Genomic DNA, 18125 nt, shown 5'->3' on the forward strand with positions numbered 1-18125 from the left:
CTTGTTGGCAGTGTGGGAGGAGTCGGTGGAGACGGGCGTGTCCCCCCCCTCACTGCGTGAGGCCACGATCACTGTATTGTTAAAGGCTGGTAAACCCCCTTCACGTTGTGGTTCGTACCGCCCACTCTCCCTCATAAATTGCGACGCCAAAATATACGCAAAAGCCCTGGCCCTAAGGTTAGCTCCCATCCTTCCATCCATCATTCACCCCGATCAAGCGGGCTTTGTTCCGGGGCGGTCTACCTCCTTGAACCTGAGGCGTATATTCAACATAATTGACAGAATTAGCCCGGAGACTTCGGCTGTGGCGGCCACGTTGGATATGCAAAAGGCCTTCGATTCGGTATCATGGCAATTCCTCTGGCGGGTTCTCGAAAACTGTAAATTTGGTCCCTCCTTTCTCTCTTGGGTCAGGCTACTCTATTCGCTTCCTGTGGCTAGAGTCCGCACGGGCGACCACTGTTCTCCTCTCTTTGGGATCGCCAGGGGAACAAGGCAGGGGTGTCCATTTTCTCCCTTGGTTTTTGCGGTTGCCATGGAGCCGTTTGCGGACATGCTTCGTCACCGCCATGCTCACAGAGGCCTCCGTTCTGCCGGGAAGGCAGACATAGTTTCCCTATACGCGGACGACGCGTTGCTGTTCATCCGCTCCCCATCTCTTAACTTGTCTCCGGTCCTTGAGGATATCATCTACTTTGGTCGGGTCTCGGGCCTCAGGGTGAACTGCTCGAAATCCACCCTCTTCCCACTCGCGGAGTGCACTCTTCCCCCTCCTGACACTCTGGGATTCACTTGGGCTCAATCTGCATTCACCTACCTGGGAGTAGAGGTGACGCGTCAACAGACACTGACCCTCGAAGAGAACTTTCGGAAGTACCTTTCACATCTGTCCGTTAAGGTTGCAGCCTGGGACAAGCTCCCGATTTCTCTTGCGGGCAGAATGGGTCTACTGAAAATGGTGGTGCTACCTCAGTTGCTCTACAGGTTTGCCAACGTACCCTTGTGGCCAGGCGCAGACTTTTTCCGAGACTTGACTCGCACAATTACCTCCTTCCTCTGGCACTCGGGGGCGGTTCGACTTAAATATGAGACCTTGTCCACCTCCATGGCTAGGGGGGGCTTCGGGGCTCCGGATTTTCTCAGATATTGGTTGGTATCTCAAATTCAATATGTCTCTTATTGGTTCGACACAACTGACCCCCCCCCCCTCATGTCCGGCTCAATAAATTTTGGCGGTCTGTGACCGCGAAATCCGCTCCTTACTTATTCAACCCGCTCCTCAGGTACTGGACTCACAGAGTCCGGTCGCCTGCACATCCCTGGCATTGGCCAAAACATGGAAACAGCTCGGAATAACCCAGGCTTTCCACGGCAACCTTCCCCTCTGGAACTTCCTCCCGGGGGTTCCTCAGGTTGCACCATCTACCGTTCGTCGCTGGGCCGAGGCAGGCTACGAGCTGTTGCGGGACGTGTTTGACCAGGGCACATTCATTGAGTGGGCTGATCTCCCCCTACCCTTGAGAAGTGACCGGAGCGTCTGGCTTCAATACGCGTCTCTCCGAAGGACCCTTAAGCGCAACTATCAAACATTCCCTGCGTTACCACCAGACGACCCGGCCATTGAGGAGCTCACTTCCCCTTCACCCATGAAAGGCAAAATCTCCAGGTTGTACTCCATGCTACAGTCCAGATCCTTTCCAGGATTTGCTAAACTTAGGGGGTCTTGGGAGGAAGACTTGGGGGTAGAGATATCGGACGATCGCTGGGCACATTTATGCGACCGCACTCACCGGGTGTCCTTTAACTCCCGATTTAAACTCATTCAGTTTAAAGTGTTGCACAGGTTCCACTACACCCCGGCCAGACTGCATCGCATGTCCAGCGGGCGTTCGTCTAGCTGCCCCCGCTGCGGGCATGTTGATGCGGACTACATCCACATGATCTGGTCCTGCCCCCGCCTCTCACAGTTTTGGGGTATGGTTTGTTCAACGGTTTCCGCTGTGCTCGATCACCCCATCGATCCTTCCCCTGCATTGTGCCTTTTTCACGACCTCCCGGGCCTTCCTCGAAACTCCAGGAAGCTGGCCGGCCTCTGCATGCTCTTAGCGGTTCGGTCCATCTTGCTCTGCTGGCTTCGCCCCTCTCCCCCCACGCATGCCCAATGGCTGAGGGCGGTCACTTGGGCCTCTGACACCGAGGAAACTTGGGCACACATGCAACCCACTCACTCCAGGCCTAGGGACGTCTGGCTTAGGTTCCGTTCCTACATGTCCGACTTCGTCACCTCTCCGGTGGCTTCCCCGCCTGCTCCTTCTCACTAGTCTGGCATATTCCCGGTGGATCCCCCACCACCCCCCCCTTCTCACTGGTCTGAGAGCTCCTCCCGTATCGTTTGGTTTAACTACTTTCCCTCATATGTGGATTGAATCTCTGTGCCCGTATCATATTGTATGTAATCTTTATGTGACCATATCATGAACTGTAATGCTAATCTATATTTGCTGGGCGCTGTTCGCCTGTTGTTATGCTGCCATGCTGCCTAATAATAAAAAGAAGTTTAAAAAAAAAAAAGTCTGCACAGCAGCAGAGTTTCACTGGGCCCTTCGAGGTCCAGGAGGTTGCAGCAGGCTTCTCTTCACGATTTCTCATGTTTTGGCCAGTGGTCGACTGCCTGTAGTCTCAAACTCACCCTTTTAAGCTTGTTACCATTCATTCACAGCCCTAGGCTGTCAATCACCCAGCAGGGTGGCTGTCCTGCTTGGTTTGCTGGCTGTCCAAGAAGGACTGGTTTTGTTCAGGCACACCTGGAGACAAAGGACAGGGGAGGTTCCGGGACCCTCCCTCACTTCCTGACCTTCCAGACACACTGGAGCCACGGGCTGAAGCCTGCCAAAACACACCGCAGGCTCAAACCTGTCAACTTAGAGTAAAAGCCAAATACATCACAAACAGAAAATGGCACAAAAAGGTGGGCCATTTTGTCAAGGGGTTCAGCCTGCGGTACAAATGCACTCTGGTTGTAAAAAGTAAACCACTGCCACCAGCCATTTAAAGTAGTTTTGGAAAAAACAAAATGTTACATGAGTCAGATAAGGGGCTACTAGGGAACACCCCCCACCCTAATACTCTTTACATAAGATGGTGTGTGCTGGACCTACAAAGTAAAATGAAAACGGTAAGTAAGATCAATTTCACCATACAATTCTTTGGAACAGTAGTTCACCCCAGAAAAGGTATTTAAACCTTAAGAAAATGCGAAGGGACTCATCATTAAAGTCCTAAGTCCAGCAGAAGAATTGGAGATCTCTAAGGTGGGAGGAAATTTGCACTGAAATGAAGTTTCTCCCCAACAGATACAGACCTTTAAGTGCTGGGGAGCCTGGAGGCGGTATTAGTGTAACTGGACATGCTGGAGCCTGGGCCGTATTCAGAGGGAGACCAGGTAGCGCGCAGAGCAGTCTGCATCAGCAGGGAAGAGAAAGCGGAAGTGAAAAGGAAGGGCTTCAGTAAAGAGACAAAAATTCGATTCACCCTGTCCGAAGTAATGAAGGCAGTACAGGAAGGATACTTTTTTAACCTCCACATTATTTCCACACTCCAATTCACTAGGCTCACACGTTGTTTCTAAGGTTGATCGTGGGAAATTACCATTATCAATTCAGAGTGCTACCATTCGGGCTGCGCACAGCACCCAAGACATTCACAGAATGCCTGGCTCAAGCGGCAGTGGCGGGAGGGGTATCGCGCATACTCCTATCTCGCTGATTGGCTGATTGATCAGAGCATTGGCTGAGTAAAGGGCGCAAGTCACTATTCAACACATTATACACATCCTCGCACCTCGGCTTCACAATCCTGCTTCAAGCCATCCAACACCTTGGTGTTCTTGGGTGCACAATTCAACACCATCAAGGGCTGGATCTGCTCCTCTCAGGCAAGGATGCTCTCATTCCCTGTCTGCTAAAGAAATTCCAACCAGGGTACAGTGTCAGTAAGAACATACATGCAACTATTGGACAAACCTTGTATCCTGCTGATTCTACACTGCAGGCTGGACATGCGGCCTCCAAGAAATTCTGGCGGGCTGATGGTCACAAACAAGCAGATCATGGAACGGAAAGTTGCTCATTTTTATTTATTGTGCATTTGTTAGGTACTTATTCAGCAAGTGTTTCAAAGCGCCCATAAGATCTCAAATGCTGGGCAGACCCCCATCACATAACCGTCTGGATGCCTCTGTGTTTTCTGAAAAGGTAACTATAATGACGCACATCACTCACAGGATGTGGCACTCACATAAATGGCCTATGCATGAAAGGCCTATGGAATGTCCCAAGAGTCCAAACTGCACATCAATGTCCTAGAGCTGAAGACTTTCTGCCAGGCTCTTCGATCGTTCCATCCAGTACTCAAAAACAAGGTGGTTGGGGTGTTAACGGACACCACCGCCATGGGATTATACACAGAAACGAAGCGGCACAAGGTCTAGGACATTATTACAAGAATACCAACAATTGTGGCATTGATCGACCCGCAACCAAATGAAGTTCCAAGCTTTCCGCATTCCCAGAAAGTAAAACGAAATGGTGTATCGACTCAGCCTCAGCAGAGCAGTCAATCAGTCCCACGAATGGCAACTAGCGAACATACAGCTCAACAAGATATTTCAATGTGGGGGACACGTCCATCGACCTGTTTGTAACCTGGGAGAACAAGAAGTGGCCACAATTTGCCAGCAGATACCCACAGAAGGGTTGCTAGATGCCTTCACACTATTGTGGGAAGGAATGTTTGCCCAAGAGTTTACACCAATCCCGGTGATTGGCAAAATTCTACACATTTTGACTTTGTACAAATCCAGCATCATCCTAATGGCACCTACATGGCCGAGATGGCCCTGGTTCTCAGACCTCATGCATCTATCTCAAGACCAACCAATTCCCCTTGGGAAGGATCGGAACCTGCTCTCTGTGAAATCAGCAGGTTATACACAACGATCCAACTTAATCGTCCCTCAACTTAAAGACCTGGCTCCTGACTTTGTAGACTTCAGCCACACCCTGATTTTGCAAGAATGCAGACATTCTGCCAGCGGCCAAGGCAGACTCTACAAACAAGTCATACTGTTATAAATGGAACCGTTTTTGCAAGTGGTGTATCCAACTTGGCCCGCTCAACATCGCCCCTCATGACCTTCTGCCATATTTGCTAAAACTGCCAAGTCTGTTGCACTTGTCCATCAAAGTACACCTAGCGGCAATCTCAAGATTTACCAGAAGGGAGGGTAAAGACCCTCTCTATGGTGCACAGATAGTGAAACATTTTGAGGCCTTTTTCGCAGCGACCCTCAAAAGAAAATTCCTCTACAATGGATCCTGAATATTATCCTCACTGCGCTGATGAAGGCGCCACTTGAGCCTATGGCTACCACTGAAATGTATGGCAGTCACATCGTTCAGGCCGATGTCGGAGATCCAAGCATTGTCCATCAAGCCTCCATATGTCCATTTTGAAACTGAGTAATTTTAAAGGAAAAGCCTAGTTTCATTCCTAATGTACTCGGAGGTCCACCTACAGTCGGAGATAATCTTGCTGTTTTTCTTTGCCAAACAGTCTACTCCAGCAGAACAAGCCCTGCACTCTTTGGACCTGCAAAGAGCTTTAAACTTTTACCTTGACAGAACGAAAGGCTTTCCCAGGACTTCAGTGTTCGTAGCTTTTGGGCCCCCAAATAATGGCCAGCCTATTGCCCAATAAGGAATTGCTCGATGGGTGACTTCAGCGATCACCAGGGCGCATACACAGGCAAGTCCTCTAAAATGCATTCTACAAGAGCAATAGGATTGTCTGCAGCATTATGGCCAGGGATTCTGCTGCCTGACATCTGCCAAGCAGCTACTTGGGCAGTGCTGCACACCTTTGTGAAACACTACTGCATGGAAGGGCAAGGTGAATTGGAGGCAAGAGTGGGAGAGCAGTGCTGCAACACTTATTTCATTAAGGTATGTATTTTCTACCCTGCCACCTCCTGGTCATTTACTAATGACTGCTGTATACTCTATTCAGAGCATAGGAATCCATGAACGATCCAATGCCGGAGAAAGATTGTTGCTTACCTGTAACTCCTGTTCTCCAGCATTATCTGTCATGGATTCACATGTGCCCACTTTCCCCCCCGCGGGTAATCGGGCTACAAGGTTGTGGCTCACATCTCTCCGGGGTTAGAATCTGAAGATGGCCTTTTAGGTGGAGATAGATACTCTATGTCCCATTGGCTTGGGTACAATACACTCAAAAGAACAGTGGTGGGCTGAACCCCACCACTTCCTCCATTGACTTTTAATAATGTAATTGTGTATACTCATTAGCTTACACCTTCATAAACTGATTTACCACTCGTTTTCATCTTTGTGCTATTGTACAGGCACCCTTTGTAGGAATGCCTCTGCCATCTGTATGTTGTAAGTCATTTCTGTTGGAAATTGGCTTCCCTGTTTAAATAAAAATGTGGCTCTGTCTCTGGGGCTCGCGCTGTGTGGGGCTCGAGCCCATTCTCTCTAGACTAGACTGGGACAACTGGTCACTATGGATGAAGTGGCTTCAGGATCAACGATTTAAAGTGTTGGGTCATGCCTTTGAGAGACTCCCCTGCACAGGGGGAAAGACTGTTCTTTCAGTTCCAGCAGCACACATTGGTGTGACCCAGGACTGGCTCAGCAGGACCTCGGGAGCAGCCCAGTCTGAGTTTGTGCACCAGCAGGACCTTGGAAAAGTGAGGGGCGGAGAGCAGTGCCTTAGACTTATTGGTCCCACCTGTCCAGAGGTTGAGGCTACCAGTTCAGGTCTTCGCAGTCTGGTAAGGAACGCAGTGGCTGGCTTTGTCAATGCTGGTCACAACGGTAGTCCTCTGGTGGCTCTGGTTCTTCTGATTCATAAGTTTTGGATCTTGTAGTTTTGAAAGGCATCGGGTCCCCTCAGACAGGCTAGGGCTGCACAGCCCACCCATGGAAGGGACCTGGAACATTCAAGCAGTGGATGCTGTCCAATCTGGGAAAGCTTGCCACCTTGCATGCTGCCCAGCAACAGGACTTTCACGGGCTGAAGTTTGGTTTGGGACCAGACTGTTCCAGAACCCACTTACCACCTATACTCATTTTTCACTCCCCTTGTGATCATGGAAAAGTAGGTGGTACCCGTATGTTCTTCATGGTCCCTTGCTTCACCAATTCTACTTCCTCCTTTTTCCTTGTTTGAATACCACTTTGCTCAGTTTTGCATTCACACCCAACTGCTTTTCCTCTCCTTGACCGTCTGCCTGGTCCTCATTTCTTTAACTGATCTTGACTCTTCTCCCTCCCCCCACTCCCTTTCATACCTCTTGGTGCTAGGCAAGATTGTATGCAGTAGCCCTGTGGGAGACTACACCAGTCTTGTCCTATTAGTATTGGGTAACACACCTATTAGTATAGTCAAATAATTAGCCTGTTCTATGGGATGGTACCCACTCTAGAGTCCGCAGCCACAGGACAAAGACTGATGTGCAAATGGATATTTCCCTTATGTGAAAGGTACATTGAGCTAAAGTGTGGCTGCAGACTCGAGTGGGTACCTTCCCAAAGAACAGGTTATTTAGCTGTGTTTATTTATTGTGCGCGCCGGACCCTGGGGTAGAAGGGCACATGAAAACAAGTAGGTTTACAGCTTAGTTTTCAGAAGTTACAACTTTACAGAGCATGGCATCACAGGGTGAGACAAAAACAAGTACAGTCAATGCATAGCAAAACAATCGTCATCATAGAGCTTGCGTTACATAGTAGCAGGTCAGTCACCATCAGGTACAGGACAGGTGGTAGGTACATGGGAGAGTGCAGGATACAAAGCTTTCTCAATGAGCCAAGGGAGAGTGCAGGTTACATATCATTCTCAGTGAGCCATTTTATTGTGTTCTGTCTGAATTTATTAAACGATTGGTCAGATCTAAGTGCATGAGGTAGGGAGTTCCATAATTGAGCTGCCTTAACTGGGAAGCTAGATCCTCCGATGGTGGTTAGTTTGAATTTGGGCACTAGGAGGCCGTTCGGGCTAACCGTTCTAGTAAGTCTAGTAAGGTTTTTTTTATTAAAGCGTTCTGTTAGGTATCGGGGGGCTTTGTTTAACCATTTGTGGATGGGAGATGCAGTTTTGAGGTTGATTATTTTTCTTGGGTAGATAGACATTTGTATTTCCGTCTTATTTCGGAGATATGTGCTTTTCTGGGAATACTAAGGGCCGCTCTCAGTGCATTATTTTGGAGCACTTGTATTCTGTTGATTATTTGTTTGGTAGAACCTATGTACAGGGAGTTCCAATCTAATTTTGTTAAGATCAGGGCTCTGGCTAGGATAAGACAACTGTTGTCTGATAAGAATGGTTTCCCTGCTCATATTAGTTTGCATGTATAGGCCGTGGATGAGGCCAGTGAATTCACCTGTTTGGTAAGGGAAAGGGTCGAGTCAAGGTAAAAACCTAAGGTTTTTACTTCTTTGGCGACCTTAATAGTGTTCCCATCGATGATAAATGCTGAGTAATTTCGGTTAAGTTTAGAGATGCGAGCTGCGGTGCCCATGATGAGCTCTGTTTTGTCATCATTCAGACAAAGGCCGTGGTTGGCTATCCATGCCTGAACGATGCTATAAACTCTATTCACCAAAGCCAGATCTAATCCGTAATCCCCGGTAAGTGGTAGGAGAATCTGGGTATCGTCTGCGTAGTTAGTGTAGGTGATACCCAGATTGTCAAGATCGTCAAATAGTGGCTTGGTGAAGATGTTGTAGAGTATTGGCGAGACACAGGATCCCTGGGGCACTCCACAGGTGATGGGTATTGGGTCTGCTGCCTCTGAGGGGGAGAATACTCTCATGGTCCTGTCGCTGAGGAATGACTGTATCTATGCTATGGCCTCCCCTGAGAAATGGGCCGCAGAGTCCAAGTGGTTGCACAGGACTCTATGGTCCACCAGGTCAAAGGCGGCTGAGAGGTCTAGTAGGAGGAGTAGGGCTAGTTTACCCTCGTCTCTGAGTGAGTCTATTTGGGCCTTTAGGTCGATGAGGGCAGTCTCTGTGCCATGTTGAGGTCGGAAACCGGATTGGCGGACGCCAAGGAGCTGTTTGCCCTCAAGGTAGTTCTGGATTTGGGTATAGGCTACCTTGTCCAGTATTTTTAGTAAGAAAGGCACCGTGGTGATGGGCCTGTAGTTTGTGGGAATGTTGGGGTCCAGTGTTTGTTTTTTCAGAAGGGGGAGTACCCAGGATTCCTTTAAGTTACGAGGAATGGTGCCCGTAGTAAAGGAGGCATTGATAAGTTTGGTGATGAAAGGAGCTAGGTCTCTGGCAACGTCCTTAATCAGTTGTGCAGGGCATTGGTCACCTTTGCAATTGGAAGGTTTAAGACTCAGAATGTGTTCCTTCTCGGGGCGCCTGTGAACTATTTTTTTTTTTTTCACCTATTGGTATAGGTCTGTACTACATAAGTTGTTAGTGACTAATAGGGATGTAACGGTATTACGGTATACCGTTAAAGATACCGTGAACCAATGAATTGAACAATAATAACCGTCACATTGTTTATACCGGTATACCGTTCATACCGTTAAGTGTGCTTTTCAATCTGATTTGGAAAGGCTGCAGTAAGCAAGTGCTGTGCAGTCTTGGCCTTGCACTGTTGGATGTGCCGCCTGCCAAGTAGTTTCAGTTTGAGCAATTTTTAATGCCATTCCATAAACCACACTTCCTGACACAAAATCAATATGTTAGCAATAGGAAGAATAAATACAGTGCCAAGGAGGAAAAGGGTTTGCTTTTTTTTTTATTTACATTTTTTTAAAGCGCTCACACAGTCTGCAGGCATCGGGGCGCTGTTAAAGAAATTGTTTTTGTTTATTTAGTTGTGTAATTGTTTTTGCCTTAGTTGCCTATTTATAACACGGTTAAACACCCAGAGGTTTCTAAGCACGGACCCGGGGATCGAACCTGTGTTGCTGCTAGTGTCGTTTTGCTTCCAAGGCGCACACGTTGCCGCTGAGATATCCTCCCGGGACTTTGGGTTGGCGGCTTTGGGGTTTATATATTTATAATGGATAATGTTTTCTAAACATATGACAATGGGGGATTTCCCTGGTTCTATCATTGAATTTACATATAATAAGTCACACTGTGAAATTTACTCATCTCTGTGGGTATTCCCTGCTGCCATACCAAAGGGTAACATGTCCGTGATTACTGAACACCTTTTGGTCCGGAAGTAAACTAAAGGCTGTAACATAAAGAGAGAGTGCGTGTGCATGCGCACAAGCATATACTACCATCAGACTCCATTGATCTGTGGCATGCAGGTTATCAAGATGGCAACATATTCATCTTCACCAGTAGCCAGTGGGGGAGCTAAAAGCCTAAATGACCACTTAAGAAAAGCTATTCAGTTTGCTTTGCCAGTCGCAGCAGGGCCCCCCCCTCCTCTTCTCCACACGTGTGTTTGCGTTTGGTGGAAGCAAGGGGTGGCATTTCAGTGGAAAGTATGTTGAAAAGCCCAATTCTTCCCTGAGTGCCTGGTTTTGTTTGTGATGAATAATCTGACAATGTATGACCTTTTAGAAAATATTTAAGATAACTCCACCTGCTATACCGCGATAACCATGATATACTGTCATTTGGCAAGAAGGTTATTGTACCGTCATAAAACTAATACCGTGACACCCCTAGTGACTAAGCAGCCAGACTCGTCTCAAGAGGGGTAAATGTGAGCTGTATCATCGAAATCCACACATACAAGTATCCAAATAACACTTGCAATCAATTTTTTCTAGTAAAACAATTATTTTACAGTCATTTTTTTAAATAAGCATTCTTTAAAAAGGGCAATAATAAAAATACACTTCAAAATACTTTCTCACAAGAAAAACAAAGCATGTAAACGCTCGCTTCATACACACTTCCTACACCCTGGGGTGACTTCATTTACTAGGACAGTATTGGCATTTTTGTCACTGATATACTTTGTAACTTTGAGATTGGTAAAAGAGGAAAGGTTAATGGAAGGAAAAAGGTTCACTGGTTCTCCGAGCATGTGAGCACTTTTAAAATCCTCTAAAAGTCTAGATAAAAACCTTCCCAGCAATACCAGTTAAAAACCAATGTACCACCTATGAGGGACAGTTGGAATCAAAGCCAGAGGAGTCTGCAGGGAGCCAGGACAGCCAAAGTCAATTTGAACAATGTCTGTGGAGCTGAGGCACTTCTTAGATAGCACAAAAGTCTTTCACAAAGGTCGAGTTTGTTGTAGGAAATCACTGTTGGGCCACAAGCTGGTTCACTTGTGAAAAGTTAGAGCTAGAATAAGTCTAGAAAAGCGGCTACTGCAAATCTCAACTGAGACAAGCAAGCTACAGACGAAGCGGTAAGTACCCCTTAGTCAGAAGAGTACCGTAGGTTAGAAGAAGAGTATCCAGCTGGATTCTATCCTGGCTGCAGAATTGCAGGTCCTGTGTTCCTGGGCTTCAGTCGTGGGGACAAGAGGGAGGACATCTAGAGTACTCCTGTACAGCAGTTCAGAGGTCGGTGACAGCTCCCGGCTTTTTTCAGTTAAGCAGCACTTTGCGGTTTCAGCTACCGGCAAATAGCACCACTGTGGATGTTGGATACTTTGTGGGCTTTCTTCACACCTTGAGTCCAGCACTCTGGTAAGGTCACTCGAGCTTGGGTCGTCCTGCTTCAGGAGGGTCCTCCAGGATGTTCCTGGCACTTTGGTCCAGCTTAAAGACATTGCACTAGACTACAGATTTCTCGACCCCTGCCACTCCGTTCCAGCAGCACCAAAGCTGTACAGCAAGTTGGGGAAGGTCCTCCAACAAAGTGCGTCTTTGGGTTAGTTCGTCCCCTCCGGAGCTTCCCTAGTTCATTCGGAAAAGCAGTTTCAGCACAGCAGCCATGCTTCACTGGGCAGTTTAACGGTCCCGGAGGATGCAGCAAGCTTCTCTTCACGATTCCTTGGTCAGATGTTTCTTCCAGTGGTCGACTGCCTTTGGTTCAAGAAGCCTCACCTTTATGCATGTTTTCTCCCATTCATGCACAGCCTAGCTGTCGCTCGCGGCAGGGTGGCTGTCCTGCAAGGACAACCAGCCAGCCAATCGGCACTGGGTGCATTCAGGCAACCAAGGAGACGAAGGACGGAGTTTTGGACACCTCCCTCGATTCCTGCCCTGCTAGACACACTGGAGCCAGAGGTGGGTTTCAGTACTGAAGCCCGTTAAAGGCAAAATTAACAAAAGCGTTAAACCAGGTTTGGCGCGCAAAGTAAAACCCAAGAAATGGCAAAATAAGACCAAGCCATTTTGACACAATGGTCACCCATGGGTGCTGTACTGCAGCTGAGGATTCAGCCTGCGGTAGAAGAGCACAATGGTAGGAAAACTAAACCACTGCCACCAGCCATTGTAAGTAGTGAGGGTAACTTAACAATTTTTACATGAGTAAGTAGGAAAAGGGGCTACTAAGTTAACCCCCCAGCACTCCACATAAGATGTGGGTGCGCTGGACCTATATAAGAAAAAGGTAACTACAGTCAATTTCACTTTACTATTCTTGGGAACAGTAGTTTACCCAATAAAAGGTATTTAACCCTTACAAGGAATCTAAAGGATTTCTGACACTGCACTGAAGGTGCTGTTGCCATACAAAAAGTAGATGCCCATGTAGTTTGTCAGACTCCAAAACAAAGAACACAGTCCAAATCAGTGAGAAAGGTTGCACTCAGGATAAAATGTGTAAAGTCCTAAAGCCCAGCAAGAGCCAGGGGTCTCTAAGGTTGAAGGGAATTAGCACAGAAATTGGAATTCTCCTTAACATTTGGTGACTTTAATCTTCACCTTCTCTTTACTCATGCTTCTTTGCTTTTACTGCCTCTTCTTACTTCATTTTATTTAGCTCGGCTTCCTACTCCTTCCCACACTTTAAGCTTATTAATTGATTTAATGTTCACTTTTTTTCCCCCTGACACTTCTGTTGTTGCTCAACCTACTTATCTGATCATTTACTGCTTTCATTTCATTTCCTGCTTTCATTTAGTCCTCCTTGCAGATTCTCACTCTTAATTGCCTTCTACACCTTTCCCATCATGATCTTCATCCTTTAAGAGGGAAAAGTATAGAAGACACAAGCAGATAGGGTAGTAGAATTGGTCAATTATCTTCTGTCTGCAAATTCTGCTTCTACTCAGCTCTACATTTGATCATTTTCATCCTTGTCCATTTTTCTCCCTTGCAACCTTGACTTTCTCCTGCACTTTGCTCGGCCTTGTATAAGGCTGAAAGTTGTTTGAAGATGTATTGCGCTCCTGAAGACTTACCTTATCTTCTGTTCATCTTATGATTCTTTCTTCTAGCTGCTAAGAAACAGTGTATTTCTTCTTTCTCATCCTCAATTTCTTTTAAAGTTCTATTCTTTCTCTTCCTCCTCCGGGCCCCTCTTTCCTCTTCGCTCTCGTCTACTTATTTTACTGATGTCTTCACATCTAAAGTAACCCCTCTCGGTCATCTTTTCCTTCTTGCTCTACCTCTTCCCCTGGTCCCTCTCCTTCTGTCATTTCTCCCTCACTCTTCTTTTCCTTCTCGGATTCTGACACTTTATTTCTGACTAGGGCACACACTACATTGTGCCCATTGGATCCTATTCCCTCCTCTTTGATTCAATCTATCTCCCGATTCCTTACCTTACTGCTTTGATCAATTGTTTAACTTGAATCTGCTACTTTACCTGCTTTTAAACATGCTAGTATTCCTATTCTTAAGAAGCCTTTATTGGATGCTTCTCTTCCTTAAAATTTCTGTCCTATTTCTTTGCTTCCTTTTCCATGTAAACTACCCACTCCTGAATAAGCTCTACTACACGTCTCAAGTGCACTACTTTTTGCTAGGTATAATAAAGCAATCTTTTATTATTTTTCTACTTGATCATTCTGCTGGTTTGGACACTGTTGATCATACCATTTTACTTTCGTCTCGGTCAACTCTTTTATCTGGGTCTGTGCTCAGTTGGTTCAATTTATCTCTGACAGCACATATTCTGTTTCTTGGGCTGGTCTGTTATCCTCTTCCTATCCGTTTCTATATGGTGTATCACAAGGTCTCCCTTTCGGTTCTCGTCTCTATATGTAACATTCCTTGATCTGATCTGATCTCCTTATTCAGTCTTTCCTGCAATTTTTATGCTGATTCACAAATCTTTTTCTGTTTCTGCATTTTCCTCCTCCCTTCACAGCATTGTTTCTTGTCTGCTTGCGGTTAAGTCCTGGATGTTTTCTCTACTTCTCCATCATAATCCCTCTGAACAGAAGTTCTCTTTTCATCCTTCCACCTTCCCCTGCACCTCTGGTCTCTTCCCCATCCTTTCTTTCCTTTTCTTCCTCTGCTCAACCCTTGGTGTCGCCTTTGACCCTTCCCTTTCCTCTACATATTTCTAATACTGCTCGTTTTCAGCTCTATAATCTTTGGCGTGCTCATCCTTTTCTTTTGTTTCAGGCTACTAAACCTTTGATCTATTCACTTGTATTTTCTCATCTGAATTATTGCCCTGTTCTTTTATTAGATCTTCAAAGTCTCATCTCATCCCTCTGTCTTCCATTCTGCTATTAGTCTTTTTCAGTTGTCTTTCACTCTTGTTACTTTTCTTCTGCTTCCATGCTTTCTTTTGATTTCCATCTTAGCTTTTGTCTATAAAGCTCTTAATGGTCTTGCTGTGGCTTATGTTTGTCCTCTTGCCTCTTTTTACTCTTTGTTCTCCTTTTTTTTTTTCCTGTTCCTCGTCTCGATTTTATGCTTTCCTTTCTTGTACCCAAGCATTGGAATGCTATTCCATTTTCTATGCGTGCCTCTTCTACCCATCATATCTTCCGTTCTCAACGAAAAACAAATCTGTTTCTTGTCGTGATTTTGACGACATTCCATTTTTATTAGTGTACCGATACGCTCTCAATAAATAACATCCCAAATCCAGTTGCAGCTAGTTCCCACGCAAAACACTGACACTACCTATGCCATCTGTGCTCTGATAAAGTGCATGTCCTTGAATCTCAATGTCCAACCTGAAGAGTAGGAAGAATGGCACAATGCAAGGTTTCTACCACAAGGAGCTACCATTGTTAATGTACTCCAAGGTGTTTTCTGGGTTAAAAGATGTTCAAGACAATGTTCATGTAGCACTCCACACACATTTCCTTGAGCTACACTGTAAAAATACATCTGAAAATCAAGCAGAGTATGATTACCTGAACTGGTAGCCATAGGGACTGACCACTGCACTTGAAACAAAATGAGGCGAGGCCAAAGGCCCTCACTCCAAAAAGAGTGTCCAAGCAAAAAGCTGCTGTAAGCTCCACTGAGCGAATGTTTCAGAAAGAAAAATACTTTGTATTTCTGATGGGCCCCCTTGTCAAAATTGATCTGGTAATTTGTCTTGCATATATTTCCTTCTTTCCGTAATGGTTACGATTCATAGCCAATCCGAATATGCTCCCTAGGGAGCTCTGTAGAATTGCTTGCTGCTTCAGAATTTAAGAGAAGTACTGCCAGCAATCCATACTCGCTTTCATTAATTTGGGGGCTCAGTGGGGGTGGGATTCATATTCATCTCCAAAGATAGGGTCTTTGCTGTCGGCTCAAATTGCTTGTGGTAATGGGGCCTGACCCGGAGCATGGTTTACTTCAAGAGTTACCTGCTTTATTTGATAAATGTGTACTTGAATCTTTTGAACAATGCTTAACAAAATGTATTCACTTTTTTAATAAGCCTGCACTGTAGATCGCTCTAAACTTTTGTTTTCTTGGTTTCAGGAAGCGTAGAGGAGCCTTTAACAGCAAGCAATTGCTGTATTTGGAAAAATATCGTCCCAAGATGAGACTACGTTTCAAAGAATCGAATGGTCACCGAAACAATTGTTGCATTCAGTAATATCAGATTGCAGACAGTGCTGCTTCGAACCCAGAGAACTGGATTTGTGCTGGTGTTAATACAATTGAATCGAAATTTATTTTGTTGTTTTTAATAGGTCAAAATTGAGCTTCCACAGAAGTATAAATGTGTAATGTAGGTCATTGCATTGGCAGTCCACAGTTGCTGGGGTGTCAATGTTATTAGCTAAAGTCAGTCTTTAAAAATATTCCTTGTTGATTTATCAGTGGGGTCTTTCCTTGAATCATGCATTATAGAATTGGTTCTTGATCCTTTCAGCTTCCCATCATATTTTCAGTAAGAAAGAACAGATTAGGTGCCAAACTACTCAGCACAAAGGCTGCGTCTTTAATACGTACCACATAGTTTAGTTTCCTGAGATCTGAGCCAAACATTGTTTAGATCTTGACTTTGTTTTTGTTCCTACAGTAGTTTGTGAAGCATGAAGGACTGATTAAAACTGTATGGTCATCTGGTTTCTCACTGTGTCTTAAGGTAAACGCTTAAAGCCACATTCAAAAATCAGGTTTTGCACAATTTCTTAGTTACATTTTTCTTTATTCTTCATGATCTTTTTTTTGTAAGTTAATATTCTCATTGCTCGCTGAAGAACAGTATTTAAAGAAAGGTCACAATCATCTGCAGTCCATGTCTGATGAAACATTTTTACACTGTACAGAAGCACATGCCAAGCCTCCCCAGTAAAAGCCTTACAGTTAAATAATTGGCACTGCAAAGTGCAATGGCCTGATGAGGATAGGAAAGCCTAGATAACTCTTCTAGTAAAATGTTGCCTTTGTCATGTTCAGGAAGTATATAATCTGCCCATTTACTTCACATTTTTTTATATTTTAGAGGCTTTGTTATTGTAGTTTAAAATATTTTTTTCCTGTAACTTTTTAAATAGTAGTTTGCCAACTTGCTTTTGTTGGAAGTGTTGCATCTCCCTTCTCCCATTTGAGTTTCTGCGGGAAACAGGGCAGACCTCAATGACTGTACTATTTTGTATGCCTTTTGATCTGTGTAACTTAATATTTGGATACTTGATTTGTTTTATTATGTAATTGAAAAAATGGTGATGTGTATTAATGTTGGCTCAAACATATATTTATACTGTATTGGGAATGTGTGGTGGTAGTTCTGTGGGAGAAATAATTTGCCAGTGTTCACCAGCTTGTAAAATCTAAGTGAGTCTAAAACATCTAAATAAATTCTGAACGTTTCTCTGCTGTGAAAACAATCAATTTGGCCAAACGTGATCCTCATTTGCTTATTAAATATTTTAATTGTCTTGATTCTTCACAATCTTGCAATATAATTTGACAATTATTTTGAACCCATGAAGTTTGTTACTGGGGTGTTGCATTTTTTGGTGTAGGTGTTTGTTCGTTTATGCAATCCTCCTAGCTAGTGTATCATTTGTGTCCCTTGACTTTCACACACTAGCTTCCCTGTCATTACATTTCAGAAAATTATGGGTACACTGTACCCATGGGTGGTGAAACCGATGAAGGTAAATGTGCTGAAATGTAGGTAATGGTTGTTGGCATCACTGGTGGGGAAAAAGAAACTACATCCTGGAAGGCTTAGTACTGGTGTGGTTAGTTGCATATCTGGTGTCCCTGTCTTTCAATCTTTTTTTGGTGAGAAGTGCAACCGTTATATACAACCGTGTCCCAACACCTTTCCTCAATACTATCTGCTTGTTCACCTGGGAGGATGACTCCTACTTCGCTAAGTGGGCTCTCATTAAAAGAACAATATGCATCATGTCTTCATTGCCACACCCTCACAATCCCCTCACCGCTCAACACAACCCTGGCTTCAACCACCTTTGCCTTTCCCTCCCTCTGAGACAACTGATATCTTACACCTTCTTTAGATTTGGTCCTGTGGCCTTCTAATTGCACACCTATACAGCAGGTCTTACCCTATATTTCTGTTAAACGAGGGGTCTGTGTTACATCAGGGTAATAATCATGTATACAACAAAAAAGGAAACACAGGCTACCTCCTGCTCCATTAAAAACTATTTTGAAAACTGGAAACCATATTTTTATTCTTTACTCATCTTGAGTGCCTGTTTTTCACAAAACCATTGTTTTACTCTATATAAAAATACATAAACATGTATTACACAATACAGTT

At 45.0% G+C, this 18125-nt stretch overlaps 1 protein-coding gene across 1 annotated transcript in view; it reads left to right on the forward strand.

Annotated features, from left to right (window-relative positions):
- PTP4A1 (protein tyrosine phosphatase 4A1) overlaps nucleotides 1–17217 on the forward strand; it is a 202393-nt gene extending 185176 nt beyond the window's left edge. The window contains exon 5 of the mRNA XM_069606190.1: nucleotides 15860–17217. Within this exon, the coding sequence (XP_069462291.1) occupies nucleotides 15860–15977 (118 nt within the window). The 3' untranslated portion in view covers nucleotides 15978–17217. The remainder of the gene's footprint in view (nucleotides 1–15859) is intronic.
- The last annotated feature ends 908 nt before the right edge of the window (nucleotides 17218–18125 follow it).

The sequence above is a fragment of the Ambystoma mexicanum genome, chromosome 4p, assembly GCF_040938575.1.
Source record: "Ambystoma mexicanum isolate Mex_15411 chromosome 4p, UKY_AmexF1_1, whole genome shotgun sequence".
Taxonomy (NCBI): Eukaryota; Metazoa; Chordata; class Amphibia; order Caudata; family Ambystomatidae; genus Ambystoma; species Ambystoma mexicanum.